Here is a 25,096-nt window from a genome sequence, read left to right on the forward strand (position 1 = left end):
TCCTACTCTCATTCTAATACTGAAATTTATGAAGAAAAATATATATATATATAGACGGAGACCAAAAATAATAATAATAATACACAACAGAGAAGGACAGACAGATGGATGGAAATTACAGCAGGGGACTAGAGAACAGTTATTGACAGCATCACCATCATCAAGCCTTACACTTGTACAAAAAAAAAAAAAAAAAAAAAAAAAGCATGCCAGCAAAAGATAGAGTCCTGTAGCATCAGAGGAAAGAGAAATCACAGATTTAAAGGAGTCTTTTAATGCTCTGAAAACCATAAAACAGTCTGCAGGACTCCACAGCCAGCTTTCTTTAGGTGAGGAATACCTTGACTCCTTCATCTAAGACGAAGGGAATGTGTAAACATCATCTTTTTTGAACAGAAAACCAGAACATTCATACATTCTTTGGTAAAGGGACTGTAGCATTCTTAAACAAAAGGAAGGAATCATGGGTGATACATGTGGAAAAGGAAGGACCACAAAATGAAGACACACTGTGAGCACAGAAAAGACAATAATACTGTAACGAGTGAACAAATCTAATGTCTGGATTAAAAGAAAGGGACAGAGAAGCAACACATTCTGTTTACTATCTTATGTCAAGGGATGGTAGGTGAAGGCAGGTGAACAAAGATTTGGGTGGAAGAATGAATTACAGATTTTATTTCTAGATGGGTTGAACTGAGATCTTTCTCCTTGCAGGTGATCAACTTCATATAAGAAGGTATCATAAAAATATAGCAGATGCTAGCAAGTAGGGTTCTAAGATTTTGGACTTCTTGGCAGTAGAGGGTAGCTATGAATCCAGGCTTCTTGCTGCAGTTAGTTGGCCTGATAAAAGTATGAACTTCCCCTTTCCAGGAGAAATTCATCCGTGCAATTTAAATGAAACTAATTCTTATGATGTAACCCAGTATAGGGGTAACATAGGATAAGAATGATAAATCCTCTTATGCACCTCTGATCAATGAATAAGGGCTGCCAAGAGTGTTGGGTTGAGGAGGACTCTGCAGCAAGGTCTGAACACAATGAAAAACAGAGTTATGACTGCCATGGACACAGAAGGGGCAGACAACAGGAAGTGGCAGTATGCATGTAGCGAATCTGCCATTCTTGTAGTTCAGTGCCATTAAAGCCCAGTAACAGTACTAAATAGTGTCAATGGCAAAGACTAATTGGTACTATGAAATGTTCTACGCAAGTTACATGTATGACTAACTACACTACCATTGCCAAAGGCACTGAAGGAGGAAGGAGAAGGAAGGAAAAGGAAGAAAGAAGGAGGAGGAGAAGAAGCAATAGCAGCAGATGATTTTTAAGAGTTTATTTCAGAAGAGAAAACTAGCCTCGGGAATCCATTTCGATTTATTGTATCAAAAGTTAATTACCAAAATACAAAGTATATGAGCCAATATTGAAAACTACCTAGGTTTTCAGAGCAGGTCTTGTTTATCAAGATACTGCTGAAGAAAATTTACATTTCCTAAACTTTTTGAAGAGTTAATTTCCATTTAAAAAAAATACAGTGTTTTACTAATGCTTGTAAAGATCGTTTCACAGCGTAACTGTAACTGAACTCGGGCTTAATTACTTGCACCAAGCCAGACAGTGATGAAAAATACTGCTGCTGTCCAAATAATGCAGACATTTAAAAATAAATAAATCCTAGAGAGCTCATTGTTCATTTTATTTTGTTAACAAATGTGTCTACTAAAGAAAATTCAGGAAAATGGGGTACCATACATAAAGTAATAGACTACCTTACTATTATTATACTACTTTAGTTTCTCAACTTATAAAGGCCATGGGAGAAAGAGCCTATAAAAGCCAAGCAGGCTCTCAGTTGTCAATGAAGAGCCCCGTGCAGGACTCACACCCACAAACTGTGAGATTGTGATCTGAGCTTTTTAAATGCTTTAAAAAGTAGTTTATACATGTAAAAAGAAAGGCAAATGGGCAATTAAGATATAAAAAGTTTGTCAACATTATTTTTGCCCTATTAAAACAAATAAAAAATAATGAGGACCTGGAAGTCTGGCAGCTCTGAAAAGCAATTTGGTAAGACAAAGCACATAACTAAACAAATTTAAACTCCCTGAATCTGTGATTTGCTTCCAGAAACCTATTAGAAAAGAATAATTAAAGAAGCAAAGACTTATGTACAAGAAGGTTTGTAGAGACAACCTAATAAATGTCCATTTATAAGAAATAGGTTCAATAAATTCATGACATCTATCTAATGGAATACCAGGAGTATTTTAATATAATGATTTAAGTCTATATTTATTGGCTTGAAAATGGTTTTAATATATTGTAGGCAGAAAATTTTAAAACAGATACTGAAGGAATAGACGTGGTATAATACAGTTTTGCTTACTAATAAGAAAAGATAGAAAGAAAATGATGAGAAAGGGTGATAGCATTATGGGTGGTTGTTACTTTATTAATTCTAAGTTTCTGTGTATATTTTACTTGTAAATAAGAAAATAACAACAATGTTCTTTCGATATACAAATGAAAAAAAAAATAGATACTATGTTAGCCATAATTAAGATACAACCCATTTTGGGGGCACCTGGGTGGCTTGGTGTGTTAGGCATCTGACTTCAGCCTCAGGTCATGACCTCAAGATCTGTGGGTTCGAGCCCTGTGTCAGGCTCTGTGCTGACAGCTCAGAGCCTGGAGCCTGCTTCAGATTCTGTGTCTCCTTGTCTCCTCTGCCCTTCCCCTGCTCATGCTCTGTCTTTCTCTCGCTCTGTCACTCAAAAATAAAAAAAACATTAAAAAAAAGGCACACCCATGTTTTCCTTCTCACCATTTCACAGTCAAAACATTCCTGCATTCAAAAATATACTTAACCTCATTAGTTCATCCATTTCAAATTATATTATTATAATAATATATTTGGTAACTAAATTTGGAAGTTTTTAACATACTTTACTCTGTTCAGCAATGTGCTTATGATCTTTTTTATAAGTTTATTTATTTATTTTGAGAGAGCAGGAAGGGCAGAGAGAGAGAGAGAGAGAGAGAGAGAGAGAGAGAATCCCAAGCAGGCTCTAGGTTGTCAATGAAGAGCCCAGTGCAGGACTCAAACCCACAAACTGTGAGATCGTGATCTGAGCCAAAATCAAGAGTCAGATGCTTAACCGGCCTAACCACCCAGGCACCCAACCCTGTCCTTATGAGCTTTAGTGCATGTACACACACACACACACACACACACACACACACACACACACAGAGGTCATTCATTCAACAATATATATAATAAAGACTCAGTGACTTCATTATATAATAAACATAAAACACTATACCTGTCACACTGAAGCTTCTTCTAAGTTAAAGAGTTCTCACAACAGCCCTAGGTAAACATGTTTTATACAAGGTGACCAGCATCCCAACTGGCCAAAGCTAGACCAGGAAAAAACATAATACAGAGTCACAAATGACTCTGGCCCTCAAAATAATGCCTCTGGCCTATTCTGTGGAATAGGAATGATGGAATCAATCATAAACTGGGGAATATAGCAGTTGGTATTGGGAGAAGAAACAAACAAACAAACAAAAAGTAGTAAAGATTGAAAGGGAGTTAAGTCACTTTGGTGTTTCAACACTTCAGTGACTATCAGAGAAATATGGCTATTGAGGTCCATGGAACTGAATGGACCCAGATTCTATATCAATAAGGCCTGATCAAATGAATCATTCCTATTCATAGATTATTTTGTAGGCCCACCCTCCTGTTTTGATGTTTCCAGTAAACTTGCATATCTAAGTAGTTACTGTTCCAAAACACCAAAATCATAAATAAAACAAGTTTTAATGGCTTATTTGGATTCTGACCCATTGGAACATATCTGCTATGTATCTGAATATACCCTGTCGGCTTACACAGAAGATATGTGGAAGAAGTAAACCAATTACGTAAAGAAGTGAAGGCATTTCAAATAGCAACAAGTTAAGCATAGACAGAAGTGACTGAGATAATCACATTAGATTAATACACACAGACACACACAGACACACACATTTATACATACACTAACATGGTCTTCATGCTCCTATGCTAATCTTGACCATGTCTACAAATGTGATCAAGTGTAACTAAACTTCTGCTTACTTTTCTTTTGTTTGGTCAACATATAAAGTACTTGCTTTAAGTTAACATATTATGTGGGTTTTATTATGGGGTAATTAGATTCTTCAACTGGGATATATAGTCAGTATGTCTATCAGAGATTCTCTACGAATCACCACATTCAAATATGTACTTTTCTAAAATACTGAACATAACCTTTATATTGAACAATGTTTTAATTCAGGGAATGGAATCATAAAGTACTTTTATTCTATTTACATTTACTCATTGAGGCTAGATTTTTTTCTATTCTTAGATATAAATTCCACTAATTCTTGTGACTGTTATGTGACCTGAGTTCTTCTAGTGAGTAATTAAAATGTTCAGTGTCATTTAATAGTCAGAACTTTGAACTTTTCCCCACTTTTGACCATCTTTAAGTTGGGAACCCTGAAGTCAAAGTAGGGAGAGTAGTCAGCTCCTTTGCTTTGTGTGTCTATACCTTCAGGGCTGAAACAGAGCAAGTAAGACTAGGTAAAGTGGGAGCAAATGGTTCTCACTTGATAGATACTCTTATGAACTGGCATGGCACTTCCTGAATCTAGCTTGACTTGTCAGGTGAATTTTCCTTTTGTGCTGCTTTGTGGGTTCTTTGGAGATCCATTCATCCCACAAGTGGGGACTTCTCACCTTCCTTTGATGTGAGTAATACATTCTCCTCCAGCTCAAATGCTTACTTCTTCCACAGACCCGTATCTCTAGCTCTGTCTCTGATAAGTTCTTTTCAGCCATCAAGGAAGCTTTATTGGAGAAGATCTGTAAGACTCCCTCCAACCCCCACTCCATTTGGGCTACTGTAACAAAATATTACAGACTTTTGGTTGGCTTATAAACATTTCTCATTGTTCTGGAGAATGGGAAGTCTATCACAGCACTGGCAGATTCATTGTGGTGGCTGATAAGAGCCCTCTTCCTGGTTCATAAAGAATGCCTTCTCACTATGTCCTCACATGATAAAAGGACTAGCAAGCTCTGTGGGGCCTCCTTTTGTAAGACTGCCAGTCCTATTTGTGAGAAATACACCTTTGTGACCTAACCACCTCCCAGAGGCCCCATCTCCTAATACGATCATATTGATCACCGGGATTGCAATATATAAATGGGAGGGAGGCGTGACACAATCCTAATAATCCTCTCTCTCTCTCTTTCATTCATATTCATATCCTGTCTGTCTGGATATAGTCCATAGAAGCAAAGTTTGTCATAGGCCACCCAAAACCTCTTCTTTTGTACTTTTATCTGCAACTAAACCAATCCATCTCTTATAACTTAGACTTCTCAAGTGGAAATCAGGCAGTCTCTGTGAGGCAGCTATCAAGTTCTTCCAAGTAGTTCTATTAAACCCTTTTTTCATTGGACTTGAGGCTTCATCTTTGGGAAGAAATTGGGACTTAAAACCACCACTAGCAGCAATCTCAAAAAAAACTCCTTTTTATCGGTTCTTTTATTTCTTTTAAAACTGGGTGCTCATCTCAGAGTTTTATGCTATTCTCCCCTTCAAGTTCTGCATGCTGTCCTAGTTAGATATGCACTATCAATTGTCTTTAAGCCTCAGCTGGAACTGAGATATCAACACTGTACTTTAACATTTTTACAGTATCTGGTTTTGATACGAGTTGTCACTTTTTTTTCTTTAAATCAGAAGATAGCAGATCCTCTGAGTAACTTTAATATTATAAAATATAAAATATTTTATAATGTAAGTAGGTATTATATTAATATTTTGAATATAATCATCATATGAAAAATAAAAATGGTAAGTCAAATGACTTTCAAAATACATAGTATAATTGACCGGTTATATATAGATCACTTACTTACTTACCAGTTATATGTAGATCACTCACTTACTTAGGCACTCATTTCCTTAGAAAAATACTTATTCAATATTTACTAGACAATAGGAGTCTAATGTTGGACAAAGCAAATTTAGTCCATTCCCTCATGAGGTCTGCATTCTAATCTATTATAAAAAGAATATCTTTTCTTTGAACAACCTTTGGATGTTTGGCAAGAACTGTCCTAGTCTTAGAGTATATGAAAGGATGGAGAACCAGTAGAGAAGAAAGAAAGTAACTAATGAACAAAACAGTGAGCCAATAAGAGCCCAAAAGTAAGCATAAATTGATGAGAAGTAGCCGTAGGTATCTGTGATATATAGAGTTAATGCTAAGATGACTTAGTAAACATAGAAACTCATAGTAGGGCATTTGGTTACCATGACTATTAGGGAAGAGGTTGTCTTTGGATGAGATGTTATTTGTAAAAAGTTACTGTAAACATATTTGTATGAAGATATTTATTGAAGAAAAATCTCTTATCTAAATAAAGAAAAAAATGTGTCTATTTGATGTAGTACAATTGGGAATATGTGTTCAACCACTGGATGCTGCCTGGCAATATAATTGTTAGTGATTATATTTTTGTAGCTAGCTTTGAAATATATATTTTATGGATTTTCAAGTTTTAGAGGAGAATATATGCTTTACTGTCACACAACTCCTATTCTGAGGAAAATAATGAATACTTTTATTTAATTATACATTTACAATTTTAGAACCAGCTGCCTATTTGCAAAAAGGACATTAAGTCAGCTTTTAAAGATATCTACGATGCTGAAAAAAATAATAATTAGAATAAGTAAGGCAAAGAAAGCCAGAGAAAGGAAATAAATATGTAGGCTAGTTAGTACACAAAAAAATGCATGCCATAAAATTCCTTATGATTTCAATACAAATAGGACTCTGAACTTACTATAAAGGCCAAAGGAAAGAGGGAAGAAGCTAGGTTATGAGATTTATTGTGTTAATCATAAGTTAAAAACTAAGCAGTTGATCAGGAAAACATAATAATTATTAGTATTAACAAAAAATTTAACCCATGGATTCTTTTCCAGAGGACACTTTTGCAAAAGAATGTCCACAATGAAGATACAATTGACACAGTTTCATAGAGTTCTGTTTTCCTTCTTCCTCCCAACCTCTGCTTTCGGTGGTTGGTTTTTTTTTTTTTTTTAATAACAGCCCTGTGTCAGTTAGATCTATCTTTGACAGGCCCCTTGCATTCTCCCTCCTCCAGGGAGCTGAACCCTTCAGAATGACTTCCCAGGCTCGGAGTCTGCAGTATCCCGGCTGGGTTCAGTCAATGGGACAACTAGTAGGATACTGAAAAACAGGAGAAAGGGAGAAGCTGCCATACTTCTTACTTTCTCTCTGCCTTCAGTAGCTGAGGCTACATCTCCACCCCCCTGCACGTGTATATATGGAAAGTTCCAGCTTCCACCAAGTTATCCCAGGTCCCTCTGTCCCTGCAGCTTAGGTTTAGTAATGGCTTCTTTTCTTTGGGCTGCCCCACTGTCCCAGCTGCCTTCTCAGATTTTATCACTGATGGAGTAATTTCTCTACTTTCAATGCCCTCTGCTTTCAATATTCAGAGAGTTATCTGTTGTCTGTTTGATCCTGACTGATAGAATCACCCACTATAAGTTAATGACATATCTTTCAGGTCAATTCTACGTAAACAATTTTACACTGAGCGATACCATGGAAAGTCTGCATATTACATGCTTAGGCAACAATGAACAGCAGGTGCAGAAGGGTATAGGAAACAAACTGCCATTAGGCATTCAGATACGATTTTTAGGAAGAGAATAATAATTCGCCAATACCAACACACAAGACATTTCAGCACATAGATACCATGATGCACCTTCAGTGGGTATGCTCCCGAGGAGCTCCCTAGAAATGCACAGATGCCAACATCTTGTCTGTAATGAGTCAATGTAACCCAGAAAGAATATCCTGGGCAAGTAGCACCCTCTCTCTCATCTACCTATAAACAACATATAGGATTCACTTAGGACTGTCTTTTCTTGGCAAATAGGGAAGATATATGGGAGAGCTAACATTCCAGGTCTTCATTTCACTAAAAATGTAAACTAGCAAACCCTTTACAAGTCAACATATATGCTAATAATATAGCAACCGTTTCAAGATACCCATTAATTATAAGACAACAGTGAAACTTTTCCCAATAACTCAGAATTAATGCTAGATAAAGAATATTTTCTTATCATTTAACTTAAAAATCAACACATTCTGGCTAGAATCATGTGCTAGAAAGTAGAGACAGATGAATTTTTAGAATTGCCTTATATATGGAACCCAAAGGTTTTCAATAAAAAATGTGCTAAGAAATCCGGGAATGCAAGAAACCAAATACTATCGGTGCTTGTCTTAGCTCTTAACCATAAGAGATAGTTACTTCAGCCCATAAAAAGAGGTTTATTTCATTCTGGAGTCATTAAAAATTTCAATCATATGGCTAATACCCTAGTTTTTATTACACATATATCCAATTGTGTTTACACCCTAATTTGGCCTACCTGGGCTGTCCAAGAGGGAGAATATGCAATGACTGGAGTCTTTCAGTCTCCACAGTAGTTATGATTCTTATTATCAATTAATACAACAGCATCATAAATTTGAAACGTGCATCCTCTCTGTGAAGGGTGTGCTGCCAAGTTTTGCTGCTTGGCTTGCAGGACTAACCTTAAACCATGGCAAAACCACCAATTCAAACTCCCTGTGAGACATGTTTCTCAGGAAATGCATCCCACCAGCATCAATTTCTTCTCCACGTACCTGAAAGACTTCTTAATATCTTCTGCTTGGATTGTCTTGAGAATCTCTTGGTATAAGTGAAGATCAAGCGTTCCTGAAGTTGTAGCATTTGAAGGACAATTTTTATGTGCATAATAGCCTATCAAAATCCCCAAAATAAATAAAACGGTGGCTGTGCAAAGTATTTTTAAAAGGCGGCAAAAATTGCAGGGGTTGCTCTTTGGTGCAGATCTTGTATAACGGGTTACATAGTCAGACTCTTCTTGAAGTCTCTGAAACCTTCCTTTGGGTGAAGTTGCTGGTTGAATGGAATCAAGATTGAGGTCTGCAGTCTCTGGATTCTCCAGGTTCTGATTCTCAGCACTATCTAGCTGGAACTGGTCAAAACCAGGCTCCTCCAGCTCCTTTTCCATGTCCCACTCTAAGTCAAGGGCAGTGGCTTGAAGGTCATCATTGTCTAAATACTGTGAATGTCCTGGAGCTCTTTGATCTGCATTGACCTTCTGATAAGCCATCTTTTTACCTGTGAAAATAAGAGAAGTATATTTTCTTAAAATAAACTGTGAAACTGAATATGGAAAACCTCATTTAAAATGGAGGTGGGGGGACCAGCAGATTACAGATCCCAACAGGAAGAGGCACGCCTTGCATTCCCAATTGGAAGAAGCCTATTTTACTACCCTACAAGGAAAGGAAAACTTTCTCCCTGCTCAGCAACAAGCTCAGCAAATAACAAAATCCAATTCAGCTAATGAGAAACCATTAACACCCTGCACACTCACTTTCTTTCAATGGACTTTTCCTTCAAAGCAGCCCCTCCAAATTTCCTCCTTTTCTCAATAAAGTAACAGTCCTCTCCTTTGATCTCCAGGCTTGCCTATGGTTTGCCATAGTTTGCGGGTCCTGAATTGCAATTTCTCTGCTATTCCAGAATAAAGCCATTTTGCTGGTAAAATAACTGGCTGTTTACTTTTAAGGTTGACAAAACAAACAATGAAGAAAATCTCCAAGGTAAAAAGAAAAGACAACAGCAATCATATTAGGTTGCTAAATAAAATTTTACTGATAAAATTTTAGTGAATATAATCATGGGAAATATACTGCCCCTATAGAAAAATCACATATTAGTTAATTATGTAATCTTCTGTTTTTCTGTTGATGTTTATTATAGGAAGAGGAGACAAATGAAACTTTGAGAAAACATAAAATAGACACACACACACACACAATTATTCCTTTGAAGTTCAGGAGAATAAAAAGATCACAAATGTACAAGTGCATTGAGGATAAAATATCATGGAGGAAAAATTTAAGCTTACACATTGTCAAAATCACTTTTAAGAAAAACTAAGGGCAGAAGCAGTAAAGCTGTGGTTTAGTAGTAAGTGAAGGAAGGAAGGAAGGAAGGAAGGAAGGAAGGAAGGAAGGAAGGAAGGAAAGAGAAAGAAAGAAAGAAAGAAAGAAAGAAAGAAAGAAAGAAACAAACAAACAAACAAACAAACGAAAGAAAGACAAGAAAGACCCTGGGATGATTTTTAGTATCAGAACTATTTTCAAAAAGAGATCAGGATACAATAGAAACAGAAACTAAATGGAGTGATAATGTTATTGAAATACAAGAAACAAAATATAATATGTTACATAGTCACAAATTATCAAAAGGACTGGAAACTCTAAGGCCACCCCAGAAGACCAAATGTTTTCGTGGAATTAGTAACAGGAATTGGCCTGTATCACTGAACTTTAAATAAAAGTCTGGGATGGCATCTTTCCAAAAAGGGAAGCCTTTTGCCAGCTAGGAGAGTTTGGTTTCATAACCTTGCTACAGGAGTGGCAGATGGAGATTTTCTCCCCTACACAGTTTTGGATGACAGTTTGTTATATCCTGCAGAGTGGTATTAGGCTAACTGGGCTAATTAACTACAAGTGGTCTTCTGTCTGTATTCAGTAACCCACTGGTGTATTATGGTTGCAGATTAGGAGTATTTATACTTAAATTTTCTGTGTATTAGATTTGTCATCTCAGCTGGATTCTAAGGTCCCTCACTATGTTTTATGATTTTTCTATGTGCCCCACTGTGGTGGGAGAAGAATAGAGCTCAATGGACAACTGATCAGCTAATTGCCTTAGGTCCAGTGGTTAACAAGTAAACTCTAATAGGAAGATACAGGGACTTCATGGAAGGGAGTGGCATTCTACACAGAATTATGGGTATATGCAGCTCTAATCCTGTCTGGCAGAGATCCATATTAATTAAAATGTTCTGATTTTTTAAAGAGAGTTCAAATATAATTAAATATTAATCTTACAAAATAAAAATCTTAATTCTGACTAGATTTCTCATCTGCTACCTTATAATCTAGGATTCAGTCTTACCCATTGTTGACTCCATAACAATAAGTAATGCATGTCAGGTACTGGGACAGGCAGTGAAAACAAAGATAAATGGGTCCTTAATCCTCAAAGAAGGAACAGTTCAATCAGAGATAAATGCATGAACAAACCTGTAAGTTGAATAAAAAATGTAGAGTGCAAAGGAGACTCAGGGAATATGGGAAAGGCTTCCCCAAGAAAGTGATCTCTGAGATATTTCCGGCAAGAGAGGAAGAGCTAACTAGGGCTGACCAGGGGTGTGAAAGGATGACATTCAGGCAGGCAAAATTTACAAACATGCAGAGGAATAAGAATGCATGGTGCATGGGCCATTTGGAAAATGCAAAACTACCAGTATTCTAGTACAAGGAAGGAGCACATGGGCTGGAGATTCAGAGAAAAAGCTAGGAAAGCATATTTTTGGGTAAAAGGCTTAACTTCTGTTTAACTCATGGTCTTCATCTGTGAAATGGGCATGATAATAATATAAACTTCATAGTGTTGTAATTAGGATTAAGACAGGGCACCTACAACATCCATTGAGTGTTGCATAGGCTCTATGGGTTAGAAGGGACATTTCTGGTAGTAGAGGAGAGAGGACCGGGGAAGACTGATGGAGGAAATGAAATGAGTTAAGTAACGCAGGAGAAATTATAAGGGTAAGACGGTGTGGAGAAGGGGAAGTTACATTATATTCACACACATGTACACTCACATATAAAATATGCTAGTTGTGATTTGCTTGTTTCCATTTAGTTCATATGTAAGACAAAAAAAAAAAGCACTACATGACATAACAACTGTTATCATGAAGGTCTTTATTTAGTACCATGTATTACAATAGGCTCAGGAATAATTCTGCACTTTCCCCAACCCCTTTCCTTCCGTCTCCCTCCCTCCCTTTCACTTAGCCTGGTTTCCAAAATGATTCAAGAAAGCACAACAATTGAATTTTATCCTTGCTCATACCAAGACAAGCAAAAAAAAAAAAAAAAAAAAAAAAAAAAAAGCAATGGTTGCAGTTAATGATAATTATTCATATAAGTTAGGAGAGTGTTGGTAAAGTGGTAGAGGAAGACTCCAAATCACACTTGGTTAAAAAAAATTTTTTTTAAGGTAAAAGAAAATCCAGGAGGATAGGAAAAACTTGAAGGTAATAGAACTAAAGGCTTTCTAAAATCCATAATTCTAAATTCTCTCTGAATGCAGAAGAGGAAACTGAGGTCCAGGATTGAATAATTCTTTAGACTGAGAAAAGTGATGCTTGGGTACATTTTTCTTAAGGTGATTTGTGGTTTTATAAAAATATGAGATTAATAATTTATTAGCAGTAAATTAATGTTAAATACCCCACAATTTAAATTATTTTAACATACAATTTAAAATACTGAAATTTCGTAACACTAGTCATTTTTTTTCTTTTTTAGCTTATACATCAATAAATCCTTGCTATCTTGAAATGATATTATGATATTTATTTCTTTAAGTGTTCCGTTCATGCATTATTGATTAATTTACTTAGACACTGCCCCATTGTGGTTCTTTAGACTTCCCTGTCTCTCATTTTAATGAATCAGAGTCTCTCTCTTTAAAGATTGTTTCAAAAATTGAATTGTAGGACATGTCTTATGCTCAAGAAAGACGTAGCACACAGGAGTTACTATGGAAATGTGCGATCTCTAATTATGACCTCTAATACAAACATTCAAAGTCATTTCCACACAAATCATTGAAAAATCAACTGCAGCGATGAGGGAGAGTTTTCATCTCTAGCCTGACAGTAGGCATTCCATCACAAGTACATCAGCAATTTAACGCTTTTCAAACATCAGACAGAGCCATCAATTAGAATGTAATGCAGATACAGATATTAAGTCCTCACCATGATGGATATCTGCCCAACACCCTTACTACCACTTTTGAACTCATTACACATTTATAAACTTACCCTAAATTCTATCTTCCAGGAGAGCAGTAACTGGGTCAAAGGTAAATGGAATCATTCAACGTAACAAATTCCTAAATACTTCAAGAAAACTTCCAAGGAAATAAGTATGGGCGAATGAACATACACAGTGAAGCATTTAAACCATTTACATTTGGTAAAATAAGTTACATATATATTCTATACATGTTCTGTACATTTTATATATATTTAGAAATCGATTTCTTTAAAATTATCTTGCCTCAAGGAAAATCGTATAGCTTTTTGCAAAACTATAAATCTCTGCACTGATAGTTCTGTTTCACTTAATCTATCTAAAATAAACTCCTTAAAAATAAAACAGAGTACCACTAAATAAAACTGATCATATATTCAATTTTGAGTCAGCACAAATTATTTTATTCATGCCACAAAGAATGTAGCCTTCCTTAAAAACCTATGCTCTGTAAGGTAAGTAAACAACATAACACAGTGTTTTATCAGAATTTTCAAATGCTCAAGTACAATAAAAATTACATTATAAAAAGAAATCTTCAGCAAAATCAGCATCTCTTAGATATGATTATATAATTATGCCATCCAAACGTCATGTATTTTCTATTACTGATATTCATTTAATTTATATCATCATATTATTTTATAACTACTCTATATGAGTAATTTAAAACATACATGTAGTAGATTTCAGAATCAGCCACATGAATTTTCCTCCAAAAGAAATGTACAGTTGACCCTTGAACAATGTGAGAGTTGGGGGTGCTGACCCCCCATTCAGTTGAAAATCTGAGCACAATATTTGACTCCCCCAAAACTTAATAGCTTACTACCATCTGGAAGTCTTACCAATAACATTCAAATAATAACATATTTTGTATGTTAGATTTACAATATGCTGTAGTCTTAAAATAAGTCAGAGGAAAAAAAATGTTGTTAAGAAAATCACAAGGAAGATAAGATACATTTACAGTACTACACTGCATTTATCAGAAAACAAAACAAAACCCATGTATAAGTGGACTGGCACGGTTCGAACCCATGTTACTCAAAGGTCACCTGTACTTTGGTGTAGATCAGGTCATAGAAAATTGTTACATTTTCTCAAATAGAAATATCTGTAGCATCCTCACATTCTATATTATACCACTTAGCCTTTTTTATAGAATGCAATTTTTATGAAAAGTAGAGTATATTCTCTATACCAACATCTCTTATTCACTTAGATGAGATCCCTTCCCACCCAGGCCCATACCAAAGTCTAAATTGTTTTTAAATTCAACATACTAAAACATTTATCTTTTGTATACACTTATCCTTTTATAAGGAAAAGAAAGCAGAAACAAGTTGAACTAAAAGGTATTTTTTCTGGATTATGGCAGGCTTAAGTCAATAAAAATGATTTTGTATTCTTACTGAGCATATGATTAGTTTAAAAAATAAATCGTTACTTCTGAATGCTTTCTTTCACACATTTTCACTGGCTGAAACTAAATAAATTAATAGAAATAAAAGATGAACACCAAAATAGGCAGAGATTTCAAAACGTAAAATACAATCTGTGGCTGCTGCAGATCTAGCCTAACACAATGGCTGGCAAATACTTCAGATGATAAATACATGTTAAACAGAAATTTTGTTTAAAAGCTATATATTATTAATGCCACTTAGAAATATAATCACAGCAGTATTACTTTCTTGCTCAGCAATCACAGAGAGGGAATTTATTACATGAATGTCCTGGCTTTATCAATCTCTAAATTAGTGGACTCTACAGTCAGGCTACTTGATTCAAATACTAGCTCTGCTATGTAATTCAGACCAGTTACTTAGCATCTTTATGTTTAAATTCCACATTTGTAAAATATGGAACTATATTTGTAACATTACTATGAATAAATGAGATAAATTATTAAAGGTGCTTAGAACAAGATCTAACACAATACAAGTGATCCATTCATAAAGGATTACTCTAGAAATTCTATAGTTTAACAGAATAGAAGTACATATTTGGAGCTTACAACTTTAAAGACTTGGTTAAATTAAATTATGTCCAGAGGCCTTGAGTTTCAGTAACAAGAACCTAGAGATAATGAGGAATTGAGCAGTGGACTCAAGGATTTTTGAGAATGGCAAGCACCTTCTAATTACTAGCTATGGCTCAGATAAGAGAGAAAAATGGCTAATATTTATGTAGAAGTTATTATTGCATTTACTTACAACCACCAATTCTATGTCTTGTTATTCTTTGTACTCTACTTACAAAAAGAAAAACAGTTTTTCTATAATGCTAACGATTTCAGTTTAATGGTTCTAGGAATTAGTGATCATTAAACATAGTGATAATTAATCATGAACATGAGTTATATACATTTGTTGTAGAAAACCATGTGTGTCCTAGGTGATTGACTTCATCTACTGACTTTGATGATACTGATAGTGTTTTCAACTCAAACAGTAAGAGATTGTGTAGATCTTATTAGAATTAGAAACACATCTAACAGCTTCCCTACTTGTAAAGTTATTTTATAAGCAAAATAAATAAATGACTCTGGCAGACTAACTTTAAAACACAAGGCAGAATCTCAATTTCCTATGACAGTTCTATGATTGAATCTTTACTGTAGAATGGGAGAAAATATTCATATAGTGTTTCCTGAAGCTTTGAATGTCAAATCATTTGCTGGTTTGAGTAGATTGATTTGAGGCAAAGGCATTTCTTAGAAATGTCAGTCCATCATCAAAAGGCATTCATTATGCACCTTCATGCAGTATTACTTTAGATGCTGTACCAGTGAACTATATGAGTGCCCAGAGGAATTTTTAAATTTAAGCTTAAGAACATTCCTTATAGGCTGAAAACATTTGACATAAATTTTTCAGTATGAACCTGGTTTGTACAAATAAAGCCCATGTTTGTGGAATAAATATTTGTTGTTGAAAGCTTTAATGGTCTCAACTTGAGAGCAGAGCCAAAGATAAAACTATAAAAACAGTAATTCAGAAAACTGTTCCCTGACTTAATTTTTTTAGTATAATGAGATTTTTTTCCCAATCTGGTTTTGTGAAATGGCCCTGGAAATTGCTATAGCATCTGTAAATGCGTTGAGAATTCCTTCTTTAATTATAATTTTGCATGTCAACTGCATAAAAGAAATGACAATAATTATTTGTTGTTCATGCTTCACTAATTGAATAAAGAGTATATATGAAGTAAGGGAAAATTATCTGTTTTATTTTTAGGAAGAAAAATAGTCAAAACCTACTCTTAAAATGGGCAATAGTACACCAAATTTAGGCAGAGCAGATAATCAAACTGGAGAGTATAAAACTAAAACTTTACTCTGAAGCCTGAGTTACCTTGATCACTAAATTGACACGTAAAAAGCATGCTTATAGGATACAAAATTAATGAGCTGCAAATTGCAAAAATCAGTCAAAACTGTTTGAAGGAAAATTATTTGATGCAATACAGCAGGTTTGTGTAAATGTGTTTTATATCACTTGCATATGTATGACCACATGCCAGTTCCCTGAGTGGGCCAGCCTTTCTTTCGGCATCTGTGTGTACCTGAAATTTGTGTAATGCACTAGTGGGATGGTTTGTTGGGCTCACCTGGTTCCTGTATTTATGATAAGGTTCTGCAATATTAGAATGACATCATTAAAAAAAAAAAAGAACGATATCATTCAGTTCAGGCAAAATTTGGCAAGCAGAAGAATTCATCTAAATTGACTAAAATGATACAGAGTATAGTCTCTGGATTTCCTGAACAAGTAGTTTGAACACTTAGTACAATTTAGAATATCTATCATGTGAGGTTAAGGGTTTTTTTTTATTATTTTAATGTTGATTTATTTTTGAGAGAGAGAGAGAGAGAGAGAGAGCACACACACTAGCAGGGGAGGAGCAGAGAAAGAAGGAGACACAGAATCCAAAGCAGTCTCCAGGCTCTGAGCTGTCAGCACAGAGCCCAATGCAGGGCTCAAACTCATGAACTGTGAGATCATGACCTGAGCTGAAGTCAGATGTTAACCACCTGAGCCACCCAGGAGCCCCTGTAAGGTTAAGTTTTAACCACCATCACAGAACTCTTCTACTCAGTGATGTGAAAACAGTTTCTGTTCCTGCCATGGACTCCTTTCCTGGTCCTTTTTGGTATCTGCTTCTACCTAGATTTAATTTTTGTTTTCTTTTGTTTTGGCCTGGTCATCATTTCCATTTATAGACATATTTCTATCATCCGTAGAAATACTTATTTACTTCCACAGGACTTACATCCTTTTCACCTTCAGAGTACTTGAAGTGGCCTCCATTAGAAATGAACATACGTAAGATGAATGAAACCACAAAACTACAAATTACAGAAGTGTGGAGGAGAACAAATGCTGAGAGTCTGGCTAAAGAAAGCCATTATAATTGAGTTTTAAAGCCATTCTCAGCTTCACTGCAGTCAGGGCTAAGAAGGCTGTCTGCAGAGTCCTCTCAAGTTCCATCATCCTTCACCTAATTTCCCTCGTTAATGCACAAGGCTGTCAGTCTTAGCTGAAGAGTGTGTTTGTAATTTTATTATTTTTTTAAGATATTGCTTTTTGTAATTGCAGGTTTCTGTGTTAGGAAGATACATTTCTCTATCTAGTCAGAGAACTCTATGAGTCTCATTTTTTTTTTTTATCCTATACACTTAGATTTTGATACACAGAAGAATGTGCCCATGTTATGCTATGCAAAATAAAATGCTAATAGATGATCCATTGACCCCTTAAAATGAGCCAGAACCTACTATAAGGTTAAAGCTTCATAAACATCCTGTCGTTGCGTCAAATAATCCTATATGTTAAGTACTACTATTATCCTTATTTTATAGATGAGGCTTAGAGGTTGGCTTTTTCCAAGCTCTCACAGCTATCAAAGGCAAGCAGCTGGAATATCACACCCAACCTGTCAAATTTCAAAACCTACTCTTTTAAATAATCCAATATTCAGACTCTCTAGAAGTCCCCAAAGTTGGCATAATAATGAGTTCAAAGATCTTACTGATTGAATGATCCCCAGTTATGTCACCAATGTGACAACTCACTCCAGGAGTCTCAATGTCCACTAAATCTGAATGGTCCTGCCTCGACCTTTAGATCTCTGGGTGCTGCTCCGACCCTAGGACCTAAAAGAGCTCTGTCGTCTGCTTTCCACAACACCCTGCCAGGCATCGATGTTTCCTGGCACTGTAGTTTTGAATAAGGGAGAATCGCTTCCAAGTACATTGCTCTCTGAGGAGAAGACCACAACCTCTATGGTCTCTTCCTAGCAACACTTTCCAAATTTCTCTTTTCTCCTGCTGCTGAGGGACAAAGAGCAAAACAACTGTACTTAGAACTTGAAAGCTACAGTTCACATACGACCTGCCAGAGACCTGTTTTCAGCCATTAAAACCCTTTTGTCCATCTTGTCCTACTCCCTACTATGTGTGGTTTACACAGGCCTAAGAGGGCTTCAAGGGTGTCAAGAGTTAACAGTCAATACAATCACCACTTGGCTCTTTGAGAGCTGTCTGCCAGGAGGCACCTCTTAGCTTGATAGATACACTGCAATTTTTTATCCTTTTAGCCAGTGTGAATCATCTTAAATTGTTGTTTTTTGACTACGGCTTTTGGATTTCCAGGGGACAGAGAGATGAAGCTGTTACCTACATGAGGCCACTAAGCACTCTATCTTTCACATTTTCAAAGGTAATTTATTGGTTTACTTTTTAGATATCTTTACTCTTCAAAAACTATCAACAGGCTTCTACAAACTGCAATGCTTTATTCTAAAATTCATATTGCTGTTTCCTAAAATGATAACACAAAAAGACTTTTGGAGGCCCAGAGTCATAATCCAGGGTACTCACAATCTGTGCTTTTCATTTTCTGAAATGGCTCTTTTCATACTTGTTTCTTTAGGGTGTTAACAGCAAAAAGTGTTAATATATTGTGATGCAGCGGTTAACTGCTGGGAAAGAAGGCAGCCTGGGAAAACCCACGGGTACAGTATATTTGTGTTACTGTAAAAATATGTATCATATAAACCATTCCAAATCTGTATTAGATAAGATCTGGAAACCTATTCTTTAGCTAAAGATCAACAAGGAAGATCCGGATATAAACATTTTCGTGTTCAGCTTTCAAAGTATTAGACCATAAGCTAAAGAAAATTAAAATTGGTGATTTAACCCACAATAATACAATGATAGGAATTCATTATACTTAATAGCCTGTTATGCTCCTTATAAGACAAAGATTACAATATAGTAATTCTCTTAATCTTAGGGCTAAAAATTAGTTTAAGTGAATTATGATGTTTGGTTAAGTAGCAGAAAAACATTAATGTGAAGAAAACTAAAAATTGTGAAGCTTTCAGTTGACAACTGATGACAGAATCAAGGTTGAAATGCTTTTCAAGAATTAATGCAAGTAACTTAGAAACAAATTGTTCAAGGTCTCGTTATTGTTTCTTACTTCTAAAATGCCATATCATAATTACATATATATGAAGATAAACAAGGATATATTTTTACAGTATTTTATTCTAGGCCTCCCACTGATCCAAAAATGGAATACTATCTGAAGAAAAAGGTGACAATTATTATTTTAAAGTATGAAATTCAAGTCCTTTCTGTAAGTGACCTTTCTTTAAGTATGATAATACTAATAACTGCTAACCTTTTCAATAAAAAAGCATGTATTAAATAATAAGAAACAGGATGAGAAATACTGTAGTATATGTTACATCTGTATACAGTTTGATATTGAGAAGTTAATTTTTATTACAAATTTATACACATGCTTACTAATAGCCTTAGGTAAATTAAAGCAACTAAACAATCCACTAAAAACTATATTGGGCACTGCTTATGTCATTTCTATTTTATTTAGGAACAGGAGTATTACAAAAAATGGAAGACCTCCAATCACACATAAAAGTAATGCTGATATGAAATTAAATGTCAGGCAAAAGGCATGAAAATGCAATATTCGCAAAGACATTAAATGTAAAACATTTAGCAGAACTTTTATATAATTGACATCATTGAAAGGTAGTTTATTATAATAATGCATGCAAATTTTAAAATTCACCTAGCACTTCAGTTTTAAAATGTCAAATATTATTACTTTACCAACATGAATTTTAGCTTCCTTCCAATTTTCTTTCTTCCCATAATGCATCCTTTATCTTTTTCTTTATATTTTTCTCTCCTTTCCCATTATTTCATTTTTACTTCTCCATTATTATTTCACTATTGATATCTCAGTAATTCATTGAGAAATGATAAAATAATAAAACATAAAGAGTTTGTTTTATTTTTTTCTGCATATTGAGAATGATATATCCTGAACTACAAATAATCAGTGGATTCTTTTTATTTGAAATGATTCCCTGATGACCAAACCAAAGATTATGTTTTACTCTAGCATTCCAAATGCTTTTAAACTTCAGCCTTTAAAATATTAGTGAAACTCAATTTATCCTTAACTTGCTGCTTGGGAGTTCCATAATGTGACACTATGAGGGAAGAACTAAAGACCCTTCTCCCTAACACTTTTACAAAAACCCCCTCCAGCTATTATGATTGGTGAGACTATTCATTCCCATCATCCTCCACAACTTTAACCTACATATTACTCCCACAAAACCTTTCTCAATCATATATATCTTAGAAACAAACGCATTATTTTTGTTCTTCCCCTCACATTCTCTCTTTTTGAACCCTGTAAAGGGTTGAATCTTTCATCATTTCCTGAGTACTCTGAAACATTTGGAAGCCCAAATAATGAAAATATTATAGTTTTTGCCTGAAAAGGAGCATAGTCTTTAAGGATGTAGAAAATAAAAATTAAGTTGAGTTAAAATGGGAACATACACTGCAACAAAGTTGTAAACAGTAGATTAGTTTAATTGTGCTAAGAAATACAGCATTAGGAAAACAAACAAACAAACAAACAAACAAAAAACAAAAATAAAAGCACACATTTAGGTGCCACTATGTGCTGTCTGTTTACATTACTTTAATTATCGAAACAACACTATGAAGTTACTGTTGTCATCTGTTTTACAGACAAGGACACTGAAGAGACAGTTGCAATTTGGTCTAGATCATACAACATTTGAACCCAGTTAATGTGGGTCCAGATTTTGTGTCCTTAGCCTCTCTGCTACTGTGACAGAAAGCAATCAAATGAAGGCACATTTTTAATTCCTCTAGAAATTAAAAATAATAACAATAAAAGAACATCACTCAATTTTACCACAATCAATCCCTAACAAAACTTTGTAGTATGACCTTTTCCCATAAGTTCCATCTCTTTGTAGCCTTTCGAGGTTGGGGGCGGTGGGGGGAGGGGGGTAGTTTTTCAGGAAGAAAGTGGAGAGAAAAATGAATAAGCTCACACATTCACACGCAGATGTAAGTCTCTCCACTATGGCCTCACTAAAGTTGCTTGTGACTTCCCCAAATATACTTCAAATCCATGCTCATAGTTACTAGATACCAAGGCTCATGATTTTAATATCTAAATTTTTGGGGGCGCCTGGATGGCTCAGTTGGTTAAGCTTCCGACTTAGGCTTAGGTCATGATCTTGCAGTCCATGAGTTTGAGACCCGCGTCGGGCTCTGTGTTGACAGCTTAGAGCCTGGAACCTGCTTCGGATTCTGTGTCTCCCCCTCTCTTTGCCCCTCCCACACTCATGCTCTGTCTGTCTGTCTCTCTCTCAAAAATAAGTAAACATTAAAAAAATTAATTTCTAAATTTTTGTTTTCAATAGACTTTTCCTCTCTGCCTCTGCCTCTAAGAATTAGGTCTTCTCATATTTTATTTCCCACAGTTTTTGTAATGATTGGTTGGCCAGGTAAATATTTGTTGGACCAAACTCATCATTTTGACAACCCCTAAATATTCATGATCTCCTCACATTTATATCCCTGTTCTTTCAGGAATACATATATATCTTAAGAGTAATTGTCTAATTTAAATGTGACAGCTTTTAAACGAACAGATTGAAGGACAGTGCAATATATATTTGCTATAAAGTGTCTTATGAGAACTGTAATTAAAGCATGGGTAACTTTTACAGAAAAGGAATTCTTGGAGCCCTGAGCACCAAGAAGTGCATCTATCCTAAGTGGAAGAGACCATGTGGAGAAGCCCTGAGACCAAATGGAGAAAAAGCTGAGCCCAGGCTTCCGAACCAAAGTGCCACACATGTGACCAGCCGCCAGCGGATACTCAAAGAGTGACAAGGATATGGAGCAAAAGAATAAGCCAGGTGAGAACTGCCCATATTTGTTTATCAAATAGACATAACAAAAAGCTGTTGTTCAAAGCCACTATATTTGGGGGTTGTTTCTCAGCAATGAAGAAATAACCAGAAAGAATAACCACTTAAGCTATTTTTCCAAAACAGAAATCTGACCAGGTCATCTGACACCTTAAAATCATATGAAGTCTTTTATCTTAAGGAATAGAACATTTCACAGATGACTTTCCAAGACACATAAGACCTTGATGCCTGGGAAGGCCTCAGCTTCCATTCCTACCCTTTCCTGGACTTCCTGCTTTCCAGTCTCTTCTAGGCACACATTACATGTGTTCTGCCTCTGCCTGATTTGCGCAGGTTCAAATTCTTGATTTTAGTTCTTCTGTCTAGCTACCTTTTATCTTTGTACACTAGCACGGTGTCTAGAACCCTGGAACTGCTCAATAGATGATAGACTGAAAAGGGGCATGGCATCTTGAAGACATTATAAATTTAGGGTAAGGTAATTGCCATTTAACCAGCAATGTGTCTTACAGCAATTACTGCAGTTCATTTAGTCTTTTAAAGAGAATGTAATATCTATCCTATGTACTTGTAAGAGTTAATTAATGAATAATGTTAAATGTTGGAACCAAATTCAGCTGATAAACTGTAAAACCCAATATATATGCTAGTTTTAAAATTATAAATTACTAGAAATCAAGAGAGATAGGTTTGAATTCTGGACCTGCATTTACTAGCTATGGTCCCCAGGGCAAACCACGTTTCTTCATAGGTAAAATTAGACTTGGGTGTGTGAAAACCAAATGAGATAATTCATAAATCTGTGTTTTAAATACTATTGACCAATATCATATAGTTCACAAAAGATTATTAATAACAAATAAAAATTGGTTAATACTAACTAAGGGGTGCCTGGGTGGCTCAGTTGGTTGACTGAATTCAGCTCAGGTCATGATCTCGCTGTTCGTGAGTTAGAGCCCTGCATCAGGCTCTGTGCTTACAGCTCGGAGCCTGGAACCTGCTTCAGATTTTGTGTCTCCCTCTCTCTCTGCCCCTCCCCTGCTCGCACTCTGTCTCTCAAAAATAAATAAACATTAAAAAAATACTAATTAAAATAATCACCTTTACATGTACACTATACTCAGTCACCCCAATTCTTGAATAGAGCTGATGTAATTCACCACAAGTGATTTTGCACTACAAGTTCCTGGATTTCTCTTTTTCCTAAACAAAACTCAGAGTCTGGAATGAGAGGATATGACAGGACCTTTGGGTTGTGTGCCATACATGAAGATTTTATCCAGGGAATTGGGGACACAAGAGCAGAGGGAAAAGAGAAGCAGCCCATGAAAAGGTGGCCCCTGGAAAATTCATCCCATCACTCACCAACTTCAAGTCTCTTAAACACATAAAGGTATTTACTTACACTGTTTAGAACCGGTATCTGTAATGTGGACATACACAGAGTTAAAAAAAAAAAAAAAAAAATCAGGTCCTCTATTTTGAGGGGGAAAATGTGAAGAGATCTATAGGAGAAGATTAATCCAACTCCCCTCCTGAACATAATAGATTTTTGAAAGGAATCTATCCAGAAAAATCCATTTAGCTATGCCCAGAACAATCAAAACTGACTGTGTAGAGATTGAAGTGCCTCAGTCCATCTGCTGATGATTCTTATTGGGTTTTGGCACCTTCTCCATAGTTACCCAGCCTATGTAAAAGAAAGCTATGCTTCTTATTTCTAGGACAAAAACAGATGGTGCTCCAGCAGGTAATAATTTAATTAAATGGCTCCTAAAGCATGAACAAATTGTTCCAAAGAAAAGAAAATATTTTTTATTATTCTTTAAAAATACAGAGGGGGAGAAAATAACTAAATCACTTTTGACTTTTTTAATGAAACAAAATTACAGTTTACTAAATCTCCTGTTGTTAAAAACAAAGTGCTTTCCTCTCCCTATCTTCCTCCTAAATCAAAATATGAATTATAATAATATTGTCATCATTCATCAACTTTCATTTAATCTATAAGAAATAAATTCAAGTTAAAATGAAACATTTTACTATAGTTGAAATCAGATATTCTTGCTATAGGACTAATTTTTATGATATTAAAATTAAGTTGCATAATGTACTTTATGGATTAAACACGAAAAAATAAACTATATAACTAAAATGCAGATTCTAATAATCGAAAACAAAGTTTTCCATTCCAGGTAAAGCCAGAAGACCCTGCAAAGCTCTTGTGATACATGGATTAAAGATATCATTAATACTAGAAAACAATAACAAGTTTGCAGCATAATACAGTAAAGGTCAGTCACTTGAGTTTAGGATGGAAATGGGTATGAATCCCAGTATTCGCTGCCACATACTGGCTATGTGACTTTATGACAGGAAATTAATTTTCTTAAGATTCTGTTTCCTAGCCTGTACATATACATACCTACCTAAACACAAAATGACTGTAGTTATATAGAGTCACGGTATGAATTCAAAGGATAAATTCCAAGCACTTAGCACAGGTCTTAAAACAGAGTTAACATTCTACACATGGTCACCTATCATCATCACCTTTAAGATCTATTAAACAAGAAGAATATGCACATAATACTGGAACCATAAAAATATAAACCAAAATATATAAAAAAAATTCTTCAAGTAAATTACACTCTATCGGCAAAGATTAAACTAGTGTATATACACATTT

General features: G+C 35.3%; 1 protein-coding gene across 18 annotated transcripts in view; it reads right to left on the reverse strand.

Annotated features, from left to right (window-relative positions):
- The window catches only part of NAALADL2 (N-acetylated alpha-linked acidic dipeptidase like 2), a 1,331,477-nt gene that overhangs the window by 676,492 nt on the left and 629,889 nt on the right, over positions 1–25,096 (reverse strand). For all 18 annotated transcript variants that reach the window (XM_042998927.1, XM_042998921.1, XM_042998913.1 and 15 more), the window contains one exon: positions 8,800–9,301. In XM_042998927.1, the coding sequence (XP_042854861.1) occupies positions 8,800–9,293 (494 nt within the window). In that variant the 5' untranslated portion in view covers positions 9,294–9,301. The remainder of the gene's footprint in view (positions 1–8,799; positions 9,302–25,096) is intronic.

This window comes from Panthera tigris, chromosome C2 (assembly GCF_018350195.1).
Source record: "Panthera tigris isolate Pti1 chromosome C2, P.tigris_Pti1_mat1.1, whole genome shotgun sequence".
In the NCBI taxonomy this organism is placed as follows: domain Eukaryota; kingdom Metazoa; phylum Chordata; class Mammalia; order Carnivora; family Felidae; genus Panthera; species Panthera tigris.